The following is a 22,937-nucleotide window of genomic DNA, read 5'->3' on the forward strand; positions in this document are numbered from 1 at the left end:
TGAAGGTATCTCTATCTAAAGTCTGTTTTATTTATATTCCAGGGAGGATATATGCCTGCCAAAGTCCAGAAACTGGAGGATCAGTTCCGTTCAGAGGCAGCTATGCAACACCAAAAAGATGGAACTTCATCTGGTATCTTTAATGGAGTTGCCATCTATGTCAATGGCTTTACAGGTGATAGCTTTCATTCTTTCAAAATATTCATTCAAATGCCTTTTAAGAAAAATTGGGATGAGGCAAAGTTGATGAAGGAGCTATACTGTGTGGAAGTCACAAAGCAATTTATGTATCATTCTCCTTCTGGCCATAACTTTCCGTAATCTTGTTTTTGAGGGGAGCCGTCTAGACTGCTTTTGGCCTGGTGAAGCTCCCCTAGCAAACTAAAAATGCTTCAAAATACACAAGGTAATGCTTTATGTGGATTTCACAAGAAGCATTCCTAATGCAAGATTTAAATGAGTAATTGAAGTGTATAATTTTTCTAAAATTAGTATTACACAGCCACTTCCTCCCCCCCCCCCACCCCTGGTATTCTGTATGTAGGCTGCTTTGCCCTCCACTAGGGCTGGAAACCTTAGGCCTCAATCCTATTCTAACTTTCCTGGGAGTAAGAAGTGGAACTTACTTCTGAGTAGATGTGTGATTAGGATTGCTGTTGTTGTTTGATGAAAGGTTGGCTGTACTGGTTTTAGATCTTAATTTTGCGTTACCGTATTAAGATGCTAAAGAACATTGTGATCCTCTCTGAGACTGTTTTTGCAATGAAGGGCAGAATATAAATTCTGAAATTATTTAATTTATTTAACATTAAGTACTTACCCATGTATTTTCATAAATCTGTTACAGATCCATCAGCTGATGAACTGAGGCGGCTAATGATGTTGCATGGAGGACAATATCATGTATACTATTCTAGATCCAAAACAACACACATTATTGCAACAAATCTTCCAAATGCCAAAATAAAAGAACTCAAAGGGGAAAAAGTAGTCCTACCAGAATGGATAATAGATAGGTAAATATTATTGGAGAATTATATCCAGGCTTGATAACACTGTTTAAGTTAAAGATAGGAAACTAGGAGCCCTACAGGTGCCATTGGATTCCAGCTTAAATCAGCCCTGACCGTTGGCTTTGCTGGCTGAGGTTTATGAGAGTTGGAATCTACCAACATATGGAGGACTACTGGTTTAAGTGTTCCAAATGTGAACAAATTTGAAAAGACAAAACAATACTGCATTCTGAAATATTATTTAATGTGTGTTAAATGTTTTAAAAAATATGTGATTATCCTATAAATCTATGATGGATGGATCAAATTTTGTGGGCATTGAATGCAAAATATTGAAGAGGCAGACTGTTGAGTGCTTAGCAAATAAATTTCTGACTAAAATAAGCCTCCAGTAATGGTTTTGATTAATAAAATTATGATCAACAGGATTGTTGATTAAAGTGAATGTTACAAATTTAAAGAAAAAATTCTTTCTAATAAGCACTCAGTGTGCAACTAACTATTCTCTGATTTAATGATGTATTGTCAATTCAGGGCTGGAGATAAAAAGCAAAATCAAACACTATTTTATCTTACTGGGCATATAGTTATGTATTTCTTTATACAAAAAGGTTTAAAAGAATGGAAATATAAATAATAGCTTTAATGAAAACTTAGAATCTCTCATAATACAGTCATACCTCGGGTTACAGACGCTTCAGGTTGCGCGTTTTCGGGTTATGCACCATGCCGAACCTGGAAGTACTGGAACGGTTTACTTCCAGGTTTCGGCGCATGCACAGAAGTGCCAAATTGCGACCCGCACATGCGCAGACATGGCGCTGCGGGTTGCGAGTGTGCCTCCCACATGGATCACGTTCACAACCCAAGCGTCCACTGTATTAGGATTTATAAATAATGAAGCAAATTATTCCTTATTTATACCTTACATGTGTTCAACTTTATTGCATTATTTTGTATTCTTTAGACAGTAGCAATTATTTTACTGACATGTCATTTGAATTTTACTGAACATATTGGGAAAACAAATGATCTGCACTTGAGACTATCCCCATTGTAACAGCTAAGATTACACTACTCCCTTAGAAACCTGGTCACATAAGTGCTAACAAGTTATGTTCTTTTAATTGGGTAATGTGATCTTACTGTAGTTTTCTTAATTGCAGCATATATTGGCTTTTGAACCATTGCCAAACTTCTTGTTAGTGTACAGATTGAAGCTGGATGGGAAATACACCATCAAGAATTAAGTTTCAGTATTGCTATGATTTGGCAGTGCATTTCCCTAGACCATGCATGATTATATTCCTTTTCTGCATAACAGGGACTTGGCTGCGTTTATCACATCATAAACCCTCAGAGAGTACTCTAGCATTGCAGGTGGGAATTGTGGAAGAAGCTGCATTCAACTCCACAACCCCAAATATAAGTGTTGCTCAAACAGTAATATTTCACTTAAATAATTATATACAATTATAAGAACTGAAGTAACTGACAGAGGTGCATGCCAATGGTAGGCAGAGTGAGAGGGGGAAATCACATGGGACCAGATTGAAGTGCATGAAGCAACAGATGTGAGCTTTAACTTTGTACAATAGGCTATATTTCAGTTGTGCAGTGGCTGCAGGCTTATGTCCTGCTTCCAAGCGATCAAAGAGGCGTTATAACAGCTCAGGGACCTATTCCAGCCAGGCAAAAAGTACTTAAGGGCACAAAGCAGAGCTAGTGAAGAACATGACCTGAAAAAATCTTGCGGGCTGGATATGGAGACTAGAAGGCCACATTTGGCTCCCAGGCCTGAGGGTTCCCAACATTGCCTTCAATTTGTAAAACCTTTCCAGTTTAATAAGTTTTGTTTTCTGTATAAAATAATGGGACAATGAAGTGTCTAGAAATAAGACAATCAAGCTAGTAAAGTAGAAATATACAAGTGCAATCAACAGCTTCTCTCCCCAACATTAAATACATTAATGAAAGTAAGTGCTGTTCAACAGGAGGGTAAGAACAAGATAAAAACTACAGAATTTGTTATGACTTCTCTGATCAATTAAACTCTCATCTTCTTTACAGCATAAAGGCTGGACGTCTCCTTTCATACATTCCATATCAGCTTTATACAAAACAGTCAATTTTTCAAAAAGGCCTCTGTTTTAATACCATATGCAAACCTGAAGAACCTATTGCAGGTCCTAGCAATATCTCTGTGGAGTTCAACAGGGTGTAAGTAATTATCTTGAATTACAAATTTAGATTATGTTAGATGATCATCTCGGATCATTCATGTTAATGCTGTTTATGCAGCTCTTAGAACTACTCTTTAAAACTTAGTGGACTAAGTTTATGAAACAATTCTGTCAACTTGTTATTAAAACCAGTGTGTGTATAGGGGGAGGTTCAAAGTACAGTAGAGGGGGAGAGTTTAGTGGTACAGTGGTGCCTCGCAAGACGAAATTAATTCGTTCCGCAAGTTTTTTCTTCTTGCGAGTTTTTCGTCTTGCGAAGCACGGTTTCCCATAGGAATGCATTGAAAATCAATTAATGCGTTCCTATGGAGACCGCCTTCAGACCAGGTCCGGGGACAGTCTGTCCCCGGACCTCTTCTGAAGGCTGGCGGGGGGGGGGGGGGAGAAGGACTTTTCTCCCCACCGCCAGCCTTCAGAACAGCCTTCTGAAGGCTGGCGGTGGGAAGAAATGCCCTTCTCCCGCCGCCAGCCTTCAGAAGAGTTCCCCCAGGGCTGCCTAGGCTGCGGATAGCAGCCTGCTGCCCCGCGCGATGGGCGCTCTTAAGCAGAGCGCCCCTCGCGCGGGGCAGACATTCGCAGCTTGGGGAGCCCTGCAGGACTTCCCCGCAGGGCTCTCCAAGCTGCGGATAGCAGCCTGCTGCCCCACACGAGGGGCGCTCTTAAGCAGAGCGCCCCTCGCGCGGGGCAGACATTTGCAGCTTGGGGAGCCCTGCAGGAGTTCCCTGCAGGGCTCTCCAAGCTGCGGATAGCAGCCTGCTGCCCCGCGCGAGGGGCAGACATTCGCAGCTTGGGGAGCCCTGCAGGAGTTCCCTGCAGGGCTCTCCAAGCTGCGGATAGCAGCCTGCTGCCCCGCGCGAGGGGCGCTCTGCTTAAGAAGCTGCGGAGAAGCTGCGGATAGCAGCCTGCTGCCCCACACGAGGGGCGCTCTTAAGCAGAGCGCCCCTCGCGCGGGGCAGCAGGCTGCTATCCGCAGCTTGGAGAGCCCTGCAGGGAACTCCTGCAGGGCTCCCCAAGCTGCGAATGTCTGCCCCGCGCGAGGGGCGCTCTGCTTAAGAGCGCCCCTGGTGCGGGGCAGCAGGCTGCTATCCACAGCCTAGGCAGCCCTGGGGGAACTCTTCTGAAGGCTGGCGGCGGGAGAAGGGCTTTTCTTCCCACCGCCAGCCTTCAGAAAAGCCTTCTGAATGTTGGCGGTGGGGAGGAAAACCTTCCTCCCACCGCAAGTCTTCAAGACAGGTCGGGAACAGAGGAGAAGCGCTGCGCACCTTCCCCTCTGTTCCCGGACCTGTCCTGAAGGCTTGCGGTGGGAGGAGGGCTTTCCTCCCCACCGCCAACATTCAGAATGCTGTTCTGAATGTTGGCGGTGGGGAGGAAAAACCCTCCTCCCACCGCAAGCCCCGGGAACAGAGGAGAAGCGCTGCGCGCCTTCTCTGTTCCCGGACCTCCCACCGCAAGCCTTCAGGACAGGTCCGGGAACAGAGGAGAAGGCGCGCTGCGCTTCCCCGCTGTCCCCGGAGATTTCCCTGTGGGCTTTCGTCTTGCGAAGCAAGCCCATAGGGAAATTCGTCTTGCGAAGCCGCTAAAAAATCGGAAAACCCTTTCGTCTTGCGGGTTTTTCGTTTAGCGAGGCATTCGTCTTGCGGGGCACCACTGTAAATGTTTTTAATTGATACTTTTTCCTAATTTCTGTATTATACCACCTTTTTTTTAGAAATTGTCTAGTAAAGAAGTATGAAGTAGAGAATGAAATCAAAGCCAATGGAACGTGTAAATTGAACATGGAAGATGAGACTGAAGATGCCGGAGTCTTGGATTTGGAGCAAGCCTTTTCTGCTAGCAAGCATAACGGAATTCATCATAGAGACAGCATTTCCATTTTCAATGGATACACTCATAGTTCCAACAGTGCCTTAAAGACACAGGATAGCTTGGTGCACTCTGGCAACAATGTTGCAAGCAGACTGTCTCCAGCTCCTGTGCAGGAGGAGGAAAGGAGAGACTTTAGAGACTGCTCTATGCAGCATTTTCAACAAAGCAACAAAAACACTGAACTTTTACGAATTTCGCATAGGACTATGAGTAACTCACCTTGTTCATCTTTGCACAGTAATATTAAAAGAAACGGTGCTCATCACTCTACAGTTCAGGGGCCTTCAAGCACAAAAAGCACCACAGTACCTTCTCCTAGTAAGGTAGATTCACCTCTGTCCAAACCTCCTAACTGCAGTTTCATTTCCAACTTTTACTCTCGTTCAAGATTGCATCATATAGCTACGTGGAAGAGTGAATTTACAGATTTTGTCAATACACTGCAGAAACAGAACAATGCTATCTTCCCAGGAAGAGAAAAGTTAAAAAAACTGAAAGCAGGGCAATCTATAATTAACAAAACTGACTCGGGTAGGTACTTTTTAAAAAGCCATTCACTCTTGTTATTAACTTAAATGGGTTATGTTTTGACATTGAAATTTCTGTGTAAGCTAGTGATGGGCAGTATGGACCTCCAAGATAGTTTGATGAGACTATAAAGTTCAGCATTCCAATTGTGCTATAGTTCAGGTTGGTTGCTTATGGGCAGTCTCAGGATTGTGGGAACTGGAGTACATGCCATGCCAAAAGCTATTAGCTGCTCTTTTTCCGACTTGGTCACAACATTATTTGTTGCCTGCATTTCACTGTTAATGCACAGTGTATATATCAAATTCACTTGTCGGGGGGGGGGGAATGGCTAAGGGCTCATCCAGACATCCTTTGTGTTGTGCTTTTCGAGGCAGAGGTCCACACTTTAAAAGTCTTATGTCTGAGTAGTTTTGTTTGTTTTGATCCCATTGCTTTCACCTGGAAAGCCTGTGTTTTATAGCTGAATTGGAGCAAACGGCAATTCACATCATTTCCTCCGATTCAGTGGTAAAATGCAGATTTTACTGGGGGAAATGCCAGGACAGAAAACCCCAAAACACTCAGATCTGGAGCTTTAAAGCCCGGAGCTGTGGCTAGAAACACAGGACAAAAGGAAATCTGGGTGAGCCCTTAGAAGAGCTTCTTTATAAATCTGTTGTTTGGAATGTTAGGCTTTGTAGGGAATACCATGTTATACTGTGGTGTTGGAGGATAAAATATATATCATTAGGTTTCTAATTTGAAAATGACATCTCACTGTATTCACATTTCTGTTGCAATACAAATGATTAAGAATGTGTATAAACTGTCTACTATTATTGCTACTCTTTTGGCCAGTATTGGAAATGTGCACTGTCCTTAGTAAGAGTTAGGAAAATGGACAACTAGGCAGGGTGCTGGTAGCTTTTAGCCCATGATTGCTGGCATGTGCTGTGGTGGCATATTTAATTACATTGAGAAAGAAGAGCAATAATGTTAATCAGTTCTTCCAGATTTGGTCTGAAAATGTCAAGAGCTAGGAAAAGCCGGTAGTATAGAGCAGTAGTTACAAAGTTATTGTAGCCAAGTATTTGAGTAGATGTGTACAACAAACTCCTGAAATTGTATTGATTGTAGTGAAGAACAATATATGCAACAATGAAATGGTACCTTTGGAAACTTTTAAAACTGGGGACTACATAGCATTCTACATGTTTTAAGGACAGTTAAATGGTTGCAAACAAAGAGTGGGGTCGTAGATTCTAGATTAATAGGAGCATAATAGGAATAAAAAATTGTTCAGTGTGGTTTAAACTTTCCATTTGCCTACCATTATAATAGATTATACAGCTACCTTGAGCTCAACCAAACATCAAAGCTGTATAATGCATGTGGATATGGACTGCTTCTTTGTATCAGTGGGTATCCGAGATAGACCTGATCTAAAAGGTTAGTATTCATTCCTCTTTGCACTTTGCAGCTTTTTATATACCAGGTGGAAATGTACTGTTAAATGCACACCCGTTGGCATGAGTAAACTTTTAAACAGAAAATCTACATATTGGTGGTACTGTACTTGCAAATATCTCTAGATTTGTCATTCATTTATCTGCATCCATGGAACACAGTGAAGAGTTCTCTTTTCCTCCTAGCAGTTAAAGAAGAGATCACATGTCTGTAGTGCTGGGGTTGCCATTGCAGAGCCTGTGGTGGTAGTGGTTGTCTTGATTCCAGCAAAACCTTTAAACCTCCCATCCCCTCTTCTCTCTCCATCATGAGGCAGTGAGAGTGTGTGCCTTCGTGTCCCTATAAAACACGGGTGTCAAACACAAGGCCCGCGGGCCGAATCCGGCCCGCGAGACCTCGTCATGTGGCCCGTGTAGCATTTCCAGGATCGTGGGACGAAACTGGCCAGGCAGCCGCGGCCCCGCTCCCCCGGGGAACGTGCCCCGTCATCCTCCGCTTCTGCCTTGCTCCCTGTGACAGGAATTCCCCAAAGTGCATCAGCACTTGCCCAGCAGCCCCGGCGCCGCCTTGCGCCCGGCGCCCCCGCCATCCTCGGTGCAGGGAGCGAGGGGCGCGCAGGCAGGCGCTGCCCGGTGGAGCGACGGCTCCTTCCGAGCGGCTGGCAGCGTCTGGGCATGACTGGCCTCCCGCCTGGTCCCGCGGCAGCTGCAGACGCGGCCGAAGCAGCGCAGGGAAGGAGACGTCCGGCCGCCCAGCCCAGCACGCTCCCGCTCTCTCTCGGCGGCCGGGGAGCGGGGCCAAAGCGGGCCCCCACCCGAGTGGCAGCTGTGTGAGCCAATAGGCGAGCTGGGGGAGAGGGGGAGGCGGGGCTCCGGAGAACAAAGGAGGGAGGGGGCACCCAGGAGAAGGGGGCGGGGCGGGAGGAGCGGGGAGCGCGGCGTGGCGCCCGTGACACCCCAGTTCCGCCGGGTTAGAAGCCGGCGGCCTACCTCTGCTGGCCGCGGAAGGCAGCCGGGTCTGGGTCGCGCCCCGAGAGCGGCGGGGTCCCGCGCGCAGCCTGCCCTCCAGGCCGGGAAGCGGCTCCTGGGCTCCGCCTGAAGCCACGCAGAGCCCGCAAGGCGCCCTCGGCGCAACTTGGCCGGGGCAAAAGGCGAAGCTCTGGAGGGAAAGGCGGCCGGATTCCCCTCCTGGGCGGGTCCGGTGGTCTCCCGCCTCCTCTGAGGAAGGGTCTCTTCTTCAGCTTTTCTGATCCTTCGTGGCCCCGTTGGGAGAAGCCGAAATAAATAATGGTCGTGCCATTAAAATTCTCTCTTTTATAAAAGGGATCCTAATAGAATTGTAGAGTTGGAAGGGATCCCCAGGGCTATTCAGTACTGTACAACCCCTGCAGTGCAGGAATCTCAGCCATAGCATCCATGGCAGACAGACATCCCACTTCTGCTTAAAAACCTCCAAGAAGGGAAAAACCTCCCGAGGGAGACCATTCCCCTGTTGAACAGCCCTTACCAGCAGAAAGTTCTTTCCCATGTTTAGTCAAAATCTTTATTGTAACGTGAATCCACTGGTTCGAGTCCTACCTTCCCTAATGGAAGAATACAAGCTTGCTCCATTTCCCATGCGAAATGCCCCTTAGACATTTGAAGATGGCTATCATATCTCTTCTCAGTCTCCTGCCTTAGGTTGGTGGATCGGTGGACCTCCCATGGGAACGTAGTCCAGAGGGAGCATGCCTGGACTAGGAACCCTTGACTGAATGCTGAAATCCTCACCACAGGCAGGAAACTCACTGCCATCAAAAGAGGAATAGCAGCGCTTACTCCCCATGACCCTACAGTAGCTGCTGCAATAGTATTTTGACAGGCGTGTGACACCCATATCTTTATCCCAATAGAAGTGCATGCTTTTAGTACTTTCAGGTGGGATCTGTCTTGGTGGTGCATCCTGGAGGCTGCTCTTTAAAATGAAGGCTAGGGACCCTGTGAAGATTGAAGCACCCTGCCAGCTGACTATAAAAAAGCTGGCGGAACTGGGGATTATGACCTGGCCTAAGGTGGTGTGAGTGTGTATTCTGTGTCACTCCCCTCTACACTTGAGGTTCTGGAAGTGCAGCTGCGTTCCCAGGTGCCAGAAATGGTGGTACCTCTCTTCTTCGCACTAGAGCACGGGTGTCAAACACAAGGCCCGCGAGAAGTCACAGCTTGAAAAAGACAGTCAGACCTAACGCCAGACATTGATGGACTGACCTCAGGAAAACGATGTCAGCCATCTAGTCAGAAAAGTTAAAAAAAAGTTAATGCCTTGTGTTTGCCATATGTGTAATAAAAAGTGTTCGGCAATATTTGTATGTTTTTTTAAAAAAAATACTGTCTGTTACCAAAAATCATTTTTCAATAAATTGTACAATAATTGTACATTTGAATATCTACTTGCCATTATTCTGACTATGTTTCTGCTTTCAGAGCTAGTTATTACTTACATTATTACAAAAAACAGTAATAATTAAATGCAGTGACAATAATTTATGATAATAAAGAGTGGACACATAGTCCTACAGATACAACCGGCCCTTTGAGGGTGACCAAACTGCTGATGCGGCCCCCGATGATTTTGAGTTTGACACCCCTGCTATAAAAGTACATAGAACTGGAGGAGGAAGTTGTAAGAGTGATGTTCTTTCCCACTTCATCTTTCAGCTATGTATGCTTTTCAGGATTGGTACCTGAGCAGTTGAATAAGAAGTGGAGTGACTGAAAAGATAAGGAGGAAAAGCTATCAGAGGGTTTGAGGGAAAGAAAAAGGAGCAGCTAGGAGGAGACAGGGAGGGAGAAAGTGGTGTGCTGCTTTTGAGAGAGAAAATGGAAAAGAAATTAAGAAAGAGAAGGCACATACATTTAATTGCACACACATGCAAAATCGGATCCAGTAAAAAACATCCTCCTGAAATTGAATGATCATTTCACAGGTTTCCCTCCCCCAACTACTGTCAAATCAGATTACATCTGTCTTTATTGACTGAACCAAAAAGTTGTGGATTCAGCGCTGTTCAGCACTGCCATAGCACAAAAATGTGTGTCCTAACTTTTACAGACTACTCTCAAAATCACTATCCTGTGTGTAGAACTTGTGTTACTAAGTAATTTGCAGTAGTGCTCATAGATCTTTTACAAAAAGTGCAGTGCAATTTGACTTACAACTGTATTATGTTTCACAGGCAAACCGGTTGCTGTTACGAGTAACAGAGGATCAGGAAAATCACTGCTTCGTCCTGGTGCAAATCCCCAGCTGGAATGGCAATATTATCAGAATAAATTATTGAATGGCAAAGCAGGTACAAAACTGCAATTTGTTGAATTGCAAAATAAATAAATATCATAGGATCGTCACTTGTAACAATCCAAAGTTAGTTCTGTAGTGCTGTGGTGGTATCTTGCTAGTTAAAATAACTTTATATAAATTTAGCTGAAAATACCTGGCATTGCCTGGAAATTCCGAGAAACAAAAACAGAGGTGTATATATGGATAGTGTAATTTGTTAACTTTAGGGCTCTGCACAGCCCCAACCTAACCCAGGGAACACCTGACCCTGATCTGGTCCTGATATTTAATTAGGGTTTTAATAAACCCTATACAGTCAAGAGAGGGATGAGGGAAAGAGACTCTGTGTATTCTTTCTCTCTCCTTATGACTGCGCTGCAGAGAGCAGGAGGGTTCAGCCCTACTGGGTACTGCTTTACTAATGCGTTCCCTGAGTGAAATGTGCTAATGAAGGAGACCCCTGCAGCCAGTAGGACTGCTTCTTTGGTATGCAATTCCTGCATTGTGGCTGCATGTACCAGGCCTGTTTTGCCTCCCCATTCTGCCATCCCCCCCCCCCCACATTATAGCCCGCTGTCGGTGTTGTCTTTGTGTGGTTTGGGTCCTAGCTGATCCCCCTGCTGCCACCACCACCTACAATGTCATCACCTCCTAGTGACCTGCCAGTGGTTGCTGCAGTGAGGGAAGCAGCTTCCTAAGCTTGACTCACCTTGCCCAGATTTATTCCTGCATCAGCCGTTGCTATCTCCACTGGGGCCATAACCAGTGATGAGAGACTGGCTGACCCCCCCCCCCCCCCCCGCACCACTGGCCCAACATTCAGGGAGGTAGCCACTTATTCTGTCCTTCTGCTCCCAGTTCCTGGAGCTAGGTCTCCTCTTCCTGCCTTCCAAACCTTTGTAGTCTCAGCCATTCCCTTTTCAATCCTGTTGGCGTTTGCTTCCCCAGCATGCTCCCTGCGTGTAACATGTTGGCAAAGCAGACCACTGTAACTAGCAAGTTTGTACCCCCCATCATCTTGTTTCAAATAATGTCCAGCATCCAAACATAGACCAAAAATAGCTCCTCCACTTTGGGAACCGCCATGCCAAATTTGGGTGGCAATATTTCAAGAGGCATCTGAATGCATAGAGAACAGACAGGTAGACAAACCACTTTCCAAAATATATAATAGATGGGGCAAAAACATTTGGAATTCTATGTACAGTTTGGATTGCCCCATCTAAACAAAGAATGTATTACAACTGGCAAAGGAGCAGCGAAGATGAACAAAGGAATGTGACCAATGCAAACAGAACTTTTTAGTTTTAAGACTGCAGTGGGGAAAAGGGAAGAAAAACTGTAATGGTGTGAAGGGATAGAAAGGTTTTTCTCCCTCGTTATATTAGGACTCGGGTCACCCAGTGAAATAGACTGACAGTAGATCTAGCACAGGCAAGTACTTAACTTTATAAATTTATTTATGGACATTGTTGGCCAAAGATATTGTGGTAGTTAACAGAGGATTAGATGAATTCCTGCATGATGGGTCTGTCTTTGGCTTTTAACTAGGACAGATAAATGTTTCTAGGCAGAATATCAGGTTTTAGGGGCAAATGGTTGGGGATAGTTGTAGTCTTCCATGCCCTGCTTTGTGGGCTTGCTGAAAGAATGGGGCTGACTATGTTGAAAACAGGATCCTGGATTAGATGGAACCTTGATATGATCTAGCATGGCTGCTATTATTTTTCCGAGCCACGTTGTCCGAATACTGTTTTTCCTCCTCTTTTGTTGGCTCATACTTCTACGATCCCAAGGAAGCCACAATTTTTCCTAAACATTTAGAAAGGCTTGGGGAGTTTGTTTTTAACTTGGGGCCCCCTTGCCCCTCCTGACTCAATTGTTAAAAAGCGCTGTAGCAGGGCTACGTAGGAAGCAAAATATGGACTTGCAGGTGCTGCTGCTGCTGCCTTGTCCCTTTCCCTCTTTTTCAGATTGGTCTCCTTATGAACCTAGAGACATTGTGCATAGAGAAAGAAAGGAGGAGGGTGGGGTAGCTGTAGCCCTGGGGCTTTGCTTACCTCTGAAACGCCTTAGAAAATATAAATAAGAAGGACTAGACTGCTGCCTAGTAAGGTCAAGGAACAAAAAAGTTACATTGAGTTTTGTTTTTAATGGGTGTTTGTGCATATGTGTTAGGCATTTTTGTTTGGAGAGTGTTTTGCCTGCTTTTTTATGTCTGCTTCTTGTTTTAGTGTGTGTGTGTGATTACTATTCTTTTTCTTTGTTTGGAAGGGATATACATAGCTGGGGTGTACGTTGTGCCTGTGGATATTTGTTTGTGTTATGCAGTTTTGCTCTGAACACCACTAGCTTTCCTGCTGTGAAGTTGATATTTTTCTTCTTCTTTTTTTGTAAATAAATTTTATTGGTTTTACAATTTCAACTTCAACAATTATTTTCCATCAAGTAAAATTAAAGATACAAAATATCCAACATAAAAAATAAAAAGTGAAATAAAAGTAAAGAGAAGCAAAGAAAGAGAAAGAAGAAAAGAAAAAGGAAAAAAAGAAAAGATCTTTTCAGAGGTTCTCTTTAACCTCCTGACTTCCCTCCATTTCCTTTCCTGGTTCATTGAATATACACCTTTTCTGCATAATTTACATAAACCTCTTTTTCTTCTTATTGTTTTATCCTAAATGCATGCCATCAAATTTTGCTATTTCAATTCAAATTTCCTTCCATAAATTTTATCTCAGCTTAACTACTTGCAAATGTTTAGTCAAAGCCTGCTAGTGTTTCTACTTGTTTACAATATTTTTATACATATACAATAAATGCTTCCCATTCTTTTTTAAATTTCTCATTGTCATTGTCTCTGAGCTTTTCCGTAAGTTTTGCCATTTCTGCATAGTCCATCATTTTCATTTGCCATTCTTCTATTGTTGGTATCTTGTCTTCCTTCCACCCTTGTGGTATGTAGGATCTGGGCTGCTGCTGTTGCATACATACACAGTTTCTGAAGTTGATATTTTTTCTGGTGATCATGCCAGTTTCTCAGATTTCCAAATTTAGCCCCAGCAGAAAATGGTTGAGGGTGCCTGATTTAAGTGGACTGTAATCCTTTAGTCAAGAATAGATATTGTTAGATATGGTTTCCTGAATTTTGTTTTGCAATGTTGCTTTATTCCTAGATTGTCTTGTCCAGTGCAAGACATCTAAGATCTTCCAGTTCTTTAATACATTGAAAGGTACTTTTAAAAAGCCCTGATTCTAAAGTATCATGTAGCTTAGCTGTTTTAATAGTGCATTGGTAGTGCATTCCACAGTGAAATGTTAGCACAGGATACTGGCAATAAAATGTATGTTCATTTATCCTATTTATTTCCTGCTTTACAGCTAAGATTGGTTTCTCACGTAGAATGATAAAAATCCATCACAAACATAGTGTAAGTTATTAATGCTAAATTGATATGTATGTATTTCTTTTGGCTTCTGATAGCATGCCTCGGGTTTCAGACCTGGTTTTGCTCCCAAAGAGAGGAGGCAAAATGAGATTGAGGTGGCCCTGGAGCCTGGCTGATCTAACAGATGGGACAACTCACAAATGCAGCCCTTCTGTTCATCTGCTGATGGGCCGCAGGAGTCTGATACAATGTGTCACTACATATGTCACATTTGTACCAGTATTGTGTCCTTTAGATACTCAAACAGACATTCCTAAGTATTTTTCAATGTAAATACTTTAATTACAACCAGCATCAGTAGCACTGTGTCAAGTTAGAATTACTTCTAGATTTAGCTTCTGCTATTGAAGATCAGATAGATAACCATATTGAGATTTGTCATAAATACTACAGATTGTGGAGTGGAAAGTAAGGTAATGGGGAAAACTACAGATATAGAAGTTGTTCTGCTTTCATGTTTTTCACATATTTTCAGAATATTCAGAGATAATATTTTCCATTCATAGTACTGTGCCATAGTGCTAGCTGCCTTGACAGTCCATTTAGGGCTAATAAATGGGATAAAACACCTCAATAAAAACAAGGGCATCATTCATATAGCTATAGTTTGTCAGTGTATAGTATATTGACAGCACAAGATGCAATCTTTTAACACTTGTTGTAAATAACACTAAAAGAGTGTGCTTACTTTAAACATTTCAGGCATATGGGGAAATGTAGTAGAATTTACACTCAAGTTTTTAAGTTACTTTGTTCTTCTGTATGCTTAACATGCTCAATAAATAGCATGAGAGAGGCTTCTAGTGTTTATATGAAAAACAATTATTAAAGTTTGATTTGTACCTCTGTAGGAACTTTAGAGACTTGTGTGGACCTTCAAGCTACTCTTGCTCTCTAAGATTGGATAGTTTCTCCGCCCTCTGGTGGCATTATAGTACCTTTATAGAGTCTGTTATTGTTGTTGTTGTCGTTGTCATAGTTTACTGTGATGTATGTAAGAGCAATTATTATACTCTGGTTTCTGGTGCAACATGGTGTAGTTGCTACTGTGCCATAACAAATCCTAGTCTCCTATGCATCCCCATTTTTCCTTTCCTTTACCCATCTTGCTGACAAGAATGAGTTTAGTCACGTGAGCCACAGAACTTGCTTTGTCTTAATAATGCAGGAACACTGCAGCAGTGTACATCTTGCTATAGCAGTATTCACTGTGATGAGGATTGAAGGTGCCATTCTTACCATTATGCCTATAACTTCTTGGACCTTGCGTAATATAGTGTTGTCTTGCAATGCATGCTGATTTAAGTTTTACAAATTCATACAAGGCTTCATTTTCCAAGAACGTTGGAATAAAAACAGTGTAGAGTGCCTTTCCATTGCATGGTGGAGAATAGAACCAGGCTTCTCAAATCACTCCCATTATTCCTTACCTTGGCAAAAGTATGCTTCTTGACATAAGCCACATGGTTTTTTATACTTCGTTGGTAGGTAATTAGCTTTTTATATTTATGCATATTTTGAATTTTTGTATTTCTCAGTGGTTTTTCTACTTTCATTTTTCAGCAGTATGTTGACCTGTCGGTTATTTAATAAACAAATGCAATGAGCAGCTTGCTGACTCTTCAAGAACTATTTCCTATATAAATAATTTTAATCTAATGTTTTATTAAAAAGTGGCACATAGGTTTTTAAAAATACAGAAAAATACATGTACTTTCCCATAGGAATGATCATGGAACTGTCTGCTATATATAAATTATCCCATATGATAGGTATTGAAACATAATAAAAGCTTTGGATGTGTGTGTATAAATTATTTTTTAACCTACTGGTAAATTCTGTTCTTATAATCCATGTACAAACTCTAAATAACACCCATCTATGATTTGGAACAAATTCTAATCTCAGTTTATTACATATGACTAACCATGTCATTTGTTCATACCTCCCATTCTCCATGCTATGTTCTGCTCTTGGCTTATCTATGATCCCTGAGACAGTTACTTTAAGGATCTGTGAACGTTAGTTTGACAAGAAATAGGTGCTTTTTCAACATCAGCCCCATCTTTTACAAAGTTCCTGTTCGTTGATGGTTCCTGTTTTTATTGTCACTCTTACTGGACAAATGTTTCCAAGCATCTTAAAAACCAGTCTTTAATTTTATCCATCCACAATTGTGTTGCTTTGATTTGCTATCATTCTTGTTCTGTATCTCCTTGAGAGCAGGTAATGATTGTTCTATTGATAGAACTTATCTGACCCAAAGAGATAGGGAAATCAGCACACAGAACCAGTGGGTTAGGTTCCTTTCCTCATCTGCCAGCATTCTCAAGATATGAATATTTTTAGCCTTCCTTTCCCTAAATCCCAGTTTCTTCAATTTTCATTCAAAAGAGCAACAATTTTTTTTATCATCACGTGAGATACAGATTTATTCTCAGCGATTTCTTTTTCACAGACTTGGGTCCTGGCCTCTGATTTCTCCATCCGTTGCTCCACATTCACCATGCGCCTGTCTAGTTTTCCAACTTTTGATGAGAGGTTCTCTACCTTGCATTCCAGTGAGGACAATGTGTCTCGCATTGCCCTGAATTTACATGAAGTGACCATCAGCTTAAGGGGGGATCTACTGTGCTGCACTGTGGAGAAGCCCATCGAACTCATGAAGATAGACAAGATGATGACCTCTCATGCCAGGGCGGAAGAGCAAATGGACTAAAGACATTGTTCTTGTTTGGGGCATAATTTGCTCTAATTTGCAGTTGCAGATATGTTGGATAACTTGAATGAGCCCATCAATACAACGATGCTAAACTGTCAAGATAGTAGCCTATTCATGTTCTGTCTCTCACATCTTTCATCCACTACATTCTTTGCCCTGTAAAGACTACATCATAATTCATTTCAAACTCAGATTGTGGCACAATTCAGCAGTAATGAAGAATGCACCAGTTTGGAGAAATAACTCTTAATGTTCAATGTAGTAGACTGCAGAAACAAAAGCCAAATCCAAGTTACTTAACTCTTCTTTCAAAGTAAGCATTAGCGTATTAGGGTCGGTCTCTAGCTGTACTTTGTGATCTCTATGTACAACAGAGACTTAGCATGTTCTTGTACACTGTAACTCATTCCCGTATGTTTTGCTCATAGTTGGTACGTGGTTAGTTTGTTAGGGGCAGTTCTTTAACATAAATCTGCCTGACTCGGACTTAAAAGCTTGTCTCTTGTTTGGTAATCTCAAATGGCCATATATTTTGGACAAATAATGAGCAAAAGAAATTCGGGACGTAGAGGGAGGTCGTTGACCATCAAATGAGAGAAGCTTGTAGGGTTTTTTTCTGTTTAAATATTGTCCTTGAATGAACTACATATTGCATATGTTATTCCCATTTTCTTTTTATTTGTACTGCTTTAATAACAGGTAACTATTTTCAGACAAGGAATAGTCATTGCATTGAATTTAAGTATCTCTGTAAATATGCTTAAAGGATTAGGCAAGATGGGTAGGAGGAAATCTCATTTTATAGCAAAGTTAAAAGGAGATTTCATACATGAAGTGTAACTTGGGTCATAAAATGTTCCATACCAATGTGAATATTTGCTATGTTTAAATCCAAACTGTAACAAGTTCACATAGCTGCTTTTCCCTTTGTAACTGTGGTAGCACTTTTCCAATTCCCCACAGAATAAATTTGTGGGAAATGAGTTCTTTGAAAAGTGCAGTAAGTGTACATGTGTGCATGGCTCTCTTTCTACCATGAAAAAAAGTTGCCACTCTGCAGGGTTGGTTGAGGAGCCAAGCATAAGTTGTATGCTTTCACAAGGCCCTTTCTACTTGGATTTCACCAAGATCAGCATGCAAAGGAGAAACATTTAGATAGAGCCCTCATAAGTAATAACAGCAAGGCATTGCTGAGGGACATTTTTGCTTTAGAAAATCTTCTTGTAAGATTTTTACAATTATAGCTCATGAAACCAATTTGTAGACTAAAATCAAAGACTTCCATTTTGGGCTCTACATTCCAATCTTCTTTCTGTTTATTTATGAGACGTGAAACTTGAATTGTTACTATTTTTAGTTATCACTCTGGAATGCAGACATAAAATCTTAAGATTGCTAGCTAATAAAAATTGGAAATCTATTTTAATAAATTATCAAATCCATATTAGGGCAATACTTTTATTTGGCTGAGGAAAGACTCACAAAATAGCGTGAAAGCTTTTGAGTACTTCAGAACTCTTTATCAGGCTGGATGATAAACTCAGCAATTTGGGTTTGGGGTTGGGGAAGCAAGAGAAGAAAAACCAAATGAGTTGATGTTGAAGGCATGTTGCCTCCATACGATCAGTCTCAAGATGAAATTGGGAAGGAGACAGCAGACATTCAAATAAGACTGTTTATGTGCTATGCAGGTATCAGATTTCTCAAAGGCCTCCTGAGAACAAGAAGGATTAATGATGGCTAGTCCCCCATCTGGAACTACCACAACTGGCGGTTACCCAAGTTTGTTTCCATCCATAGGCTCCTTACCAGGTAGAAAACAGAAATGGAGAGAAACTAGGCAGTCTGTATGTTGGCAACACAGTTGCATCCTTCCCACCTTAGTGCTTAGTCTACCATATAGTCTGTTGAAGAGTTATGGAAAACTCAAAAGCTCACACACTATTTTGTGGTATTTTGGTATTAAAGGTAATTCCTTAATACGCATTGCGGTTATTAATTTTTGTAGGCCAACACTGCTACCCTTACTTTAATAAAATAACTTTAAAAATTATATTGTTATGAAAGTAATTTATTTTTAGCCATTAACTAAAAATAGCTAAAATATTTCTCAAGCAGGAGCAAGTGAACTGGACTCACCAGATGAAGATAATCCAGAGTCTACACAAGTGAATGGAATTGACTTGGAAATCTCTGTGCCATCAATGGCTGAAATTGCATCTTGCAGTTATGAAGCCAGGTAAGAGGAAACTATTTCCTGTTAGTCAGTTGTGAATTGCAGCTTTTCCTCTCATTTTCCTATGTAGATGTTCACCTCACACGTTCAGGACAAGAGAAGAAAGAGGATGAGAGAACAGCTCTCTCATGCTACAGCTCTTCAAAGAGAGCATATGTATTCTCATTCCCCTGCAGCTCTGTATCACTAAAATATCCTTCCACAAGGCAGACAATTATTTTCCTGGGTTTTCATTTTCAAGTTGCTCCTTAAAACATACTTGTTCACTGTGATTTATCTCTGTGGAACCCGTCCTGCTTTTCAGTAACTCTGCAGTTATACATATCGGGTTGAATTCAGCTTGCCTTTGCACTATAATGGGGGTTCTCCTAACACTTCAGAGTAGATTTGGAGAGCACATGAGGTGGGGAGGAGATGAAGCCCTGTTGCCGCAGCAGGAATGTTTTTGCTGGCTCCAGCTAGTGCACCAAGTTAGTTGAATAGCAGGGTTTGTGCCTGGGCAGAGCCTCACTTCTGTGTTGTCCCTGGATGATAGTTTGTCAAATGGAATGTCGTCGCCACCTAGCATCCAAAGGTGGGGAATGCACACAAAGTCTAGGAAGTAAGCATTCTCTTGAAGACCAAGACCTCAGCTCCAATTTATTTCCTGTCTTCAGCCGAGGCAATTTTCCTCAGTCTTAGTTTCTGTTTTTGCCCCTGATCTCCAAAAATACATCTTAATTGCCTGGCTGGAGAATAGCGAGAGGTGTGTGTGTGTGTGTGTGTGTGGAAAGAAGCCTACTGTAAAAGAGACAAAATTTCCATTTGTTGCACCACACTCGTCTGCTTCTAAATTGTATGGTGTATTGTGCTGACCAGACCACTGTGAGATTTGAATCCAGGCTAGTTGCCAGAAGCATTGTACATTCCTTATATAAAGTCAATGTGGAAAAAAGTCAAGTTCTAACTCGTGACAGTAAATGGTCTGATATATTGTTGTTAGGATTTCACCACCATTATCAACAATTTCTTGGGCTCACATTTACATACATTGACTTTTGTAATGTATCAGTAATCTGCTTCTTTGAGGGCACTTTATTATCTCCAGGTGCAAGAACAGTGAAAAATTCCAAATCCGTAGTTGTTTTAACTTTATAGACTGTTGATATTAAACCAATATTATGGTTGTTTTTAGGCAAGTTGGTATAAAGAATGGAATGTTCTTTGGACAAGCAAGACGATTGTGTCCAAATCTTCATGCTGTGCCCTATGACTTTGAGGCATACAAAGAAGTTGCACAAAGCATGTACGAAACCCTGGCAAGGTAAAACAAGTATTGGGAAATTAATTATTATTTTTTTGATGTGGTTTCAGGTGCTCCTGCAGACATTTCAGTAACATGTCTTTCTGTTTTAATTTAAGAGAAATCTGTGAGTTTGCCTTTAGACTGTTATTTGTAATGCTGCATGCTTTGCAAACAAAACCTTCAATGGGGGAGATGATTTAGAGGTTGCACACCAGAGTATTTTTAAAATAGGATTTTCAAGATCAATTTGATTCAGCATTGGCTGACCAGGTAAAGAATTCCCAGTGGATTTGGAGAACCTGGTTCATATTTGAATGTTATACTAAAAAATAGTGTTTACCTGGAATTCTAAGAGCTAAACTTAGACCTGGCTTGATGCCTCATTTCTTATTCAGTTGTTTGGCCCGTTCACCTTAAAAATGTAGTGTTTGGAGCTACTTCACACACTAAAAACTGAGTGTGGGTGCGGTGAGGTGGAGAGAAGTTCATAACATGGCAGGGTACCCGGAAGTTAAGGGTGGATGGTTCAGTTCCCCACATGTGCTTTCCCCTTTTGGGTAAAAAGAAGAGCTCCTTTTCCCACTTGTTTATCTGATTTTCTGTTGATGTACCCTTTAAATATTACTTTGAGTTAATGAAATGATGGTGTCAAATGCTTGGAATAAGACTATAGTAAAACTTCTCGAGCTCACACTTTACTAGCATGATTTTGGTCCTAAGAAGGAAAGTAGTATTACCTATGAATTTTCTAGTGCACAGTTATATATTTAGGTTCCATAGAATTAGAAGATAAGACGGTTGGGGAGATTTTATTTGTCCCTTGTTTGGTGAGCTGTTGCTGCTGTTTCACTTCCTTTTACTTTGTGTTGATAGCTATACTCATAACATTGAAGCAGTCAGTTGTGATGAAGCACTAGTTGACATCACTGAAATCATTGCAGAAACCAGATTGACAGCAGAGGAATTAGCAAGTGTTATCCGTTCTGAAATAAAAGCCAAGACCAAGTGTCCTGCTTCCATTGGAATAGGTTAGTTCATGATTTATACTAAAAAAAAATAAAAAATCTAAACAGTGTTAAGATGGGTTTAAATGTCAACTTAATACAAATGTGCATTTATTACAAATGTTTGCCTAGGCTTTAGATGAGGGTTAATCCAGCTATATTGATGTATTAAGCTAATCTACTGATTTGTAATGTATTTTGTACGTATTTTATGAATGTAATTTTATTGCTGGTTTTATCTTGTTCATCACCATAATATTTTTTCTTAATGTTGACATTATAGAAACTTCTGCAGATAAAATAATGACATGATCATTAATGCACACCTTAATATACACACATCCTTATCACGTTTCACATCCTACATTGAATGCATGGATGGATACAGCAGAATCATTTCCCTGCTTCAGGCCTTCCATGCTCTCAGCTTGACATGCTTGTGGATCCTGTACACTGGATTCAGAACACTGGAAAACCAGACGGACACTTGGATGTCCCTAGTGGAGTTGGGGTACAGAATTCCATTCATCCCTCCCCATGCAACCACCTCTACATTTTAGCGCAGTATGCATAAATTATTCATATTCTCCTGTAGCTGCTACTGACATTCATAAGAACATAAGAATCATCTTGGATTAGACCAAATGCACTTGTAGTCCAGCATCCTGCTCTCACAGTGGCCAATCAGATGCTTATGGGAAGTCCACATATGGGACCTGAGTGCAACAGCAATCTCCCTACTTGTGAATCCCATCAACTGGTATTCAGAGGCATGCTGCCTCTGGCACTGGGGGTAGTAATAGCTGTCATGGCTAGTATCCATTTATAGTATTATCCTCCATGAATGTGTCTAAACCTCTTTTCAAGCCGCCCAAGTACCACTACATTATGTGGTAGCAAATTCCATAGGCAAGCCATGTGCAGTGTGAAGAAAGGCTCTCATTTACCAAAGGAAATTCCATAGCTCATGTTTATAGCAAAAAGCAACAACATCACATGGGACCTGGCTGGTGCTGTAACTGCCTTCCTGTGTTCACAAGTCTGAGGCCATAAATCGTGAGATCCACCTTCCTCCTCCTCTTCTCCGGGATGGTGATATACCAAAGTGTGAATTAATATTTTTAATAACAATTTGGATTTATTCAGCTACATTCTATTTGTCATTTTTTTAGGTTCAAACATTTTGCTGGCTAGAATGGCAACGCGCCGAGCAAAGCCAGATGGACAGTATCACTTAAAGCCAGAAGAAGTGGATGATTTTATCAGAAGCCAGCTTACTAGCTATCTTCCAGGTAAATTTATGCTAGTATAATCACTCCTAGTTTTGTATAAAGACTCAGTCATAGTTCTCTCAGCTCCCCTCCAAAGACTCTTCCCTGTGGAACACAACTCTGAAAGTCATTATCCCTTACTAAATTGCTATAAGCATTTGATTTATGATCATGCTGGGTGAGAAATGCATACAACACTCTCCAAAGCTTGAGAGTGGCTGTGGCTTAAAACATTTTCATTTTGAGCTATTTATCTCTTATAAAATGTACAAGCAAGGCAAAAGAACACATTTGTACCCTTTGAATATGTCAACTTTCAGGTACGAGTATGAATTTTATTATTACGGTCATAGACCAGTTCCGGCTCACTTACAATATCAGGAAAATCATAAAACACAACAGGAATACATTGAATTGCAAGTGGGTATAACAGAGACGATTCAGATATAGCGGCAGTTAAAAATATATATTAAATCTTGATCACTAAAATATAACCTAAAATTGTCATTTAAAAGCTTAATCATTTTGGTACAACATTCATGTGTTTTACAGTCTCTAG

General features: G+C 41.5%; 1 protein-coding gene across 3 annotated transcripts in view; it reads left to right on the forward strand.

Annotated features, from left to right (window-relative positions):
* REV1 (REV1 DNA directed polymerase) overlaps positions 1-22,937 on the forward strand; it is a 44,824-nt gene that overhangs the window by 10,502 nt on the left and 11,385 nt on the right. For 2 of the 3 annotated variants that reach the window (XM_083610443.1, XM_083610442.1), the window contains exons 3-12: positions 43-175; positions 848-1,016; positions 3,084-3,233; positions 4,965-5,653; positions 6,974-7,081; positions 10,311-10,427; positions 18,698-18,821; positions 19,993-20,121; positions 20,977-21,131; positions 22,280-22,399. In XM_083610443.1, the coding sequence (XP_083466569.1) occupies positions 43-175; positions 848-1,016; positions 3,084-3,233; positions 4,965-5,653; positions 6,974-7,081; positions 10,311-10,427; positions 18,698-18,821; positions 19,993-20,121; positions 20,977-21,131; positions 22,280-22,399 (1,894 nt within the window). The remainder of the gene's footprint in view (positions 1-42; positions 176-847; positions 1,017-3,083; positions 3,234-4,964; positions 5,654-6,973; positions 7,082-10,310; positions 10,428-18,697; positions 18,822-19,992; positions 20,122-20,976; positions 21,132-22,279; positions 22,400-22,937) is intronic. The other variant, XM_083610444.1, reaches the window with a different exon arrangement.

This window comes from Podarcis filfolensis, assembly GCF_964270895.1.
Source record: "Podarcis filfolensis genome assembly, chromosome: 4".
Taxonomy (NCBI): domain Eukaryota; kingdom Metazoa; phylum Chordata; class Lepidosauria; order Squamata; family Lacertidae; genus Podarcis; species Podarcis filfolensis.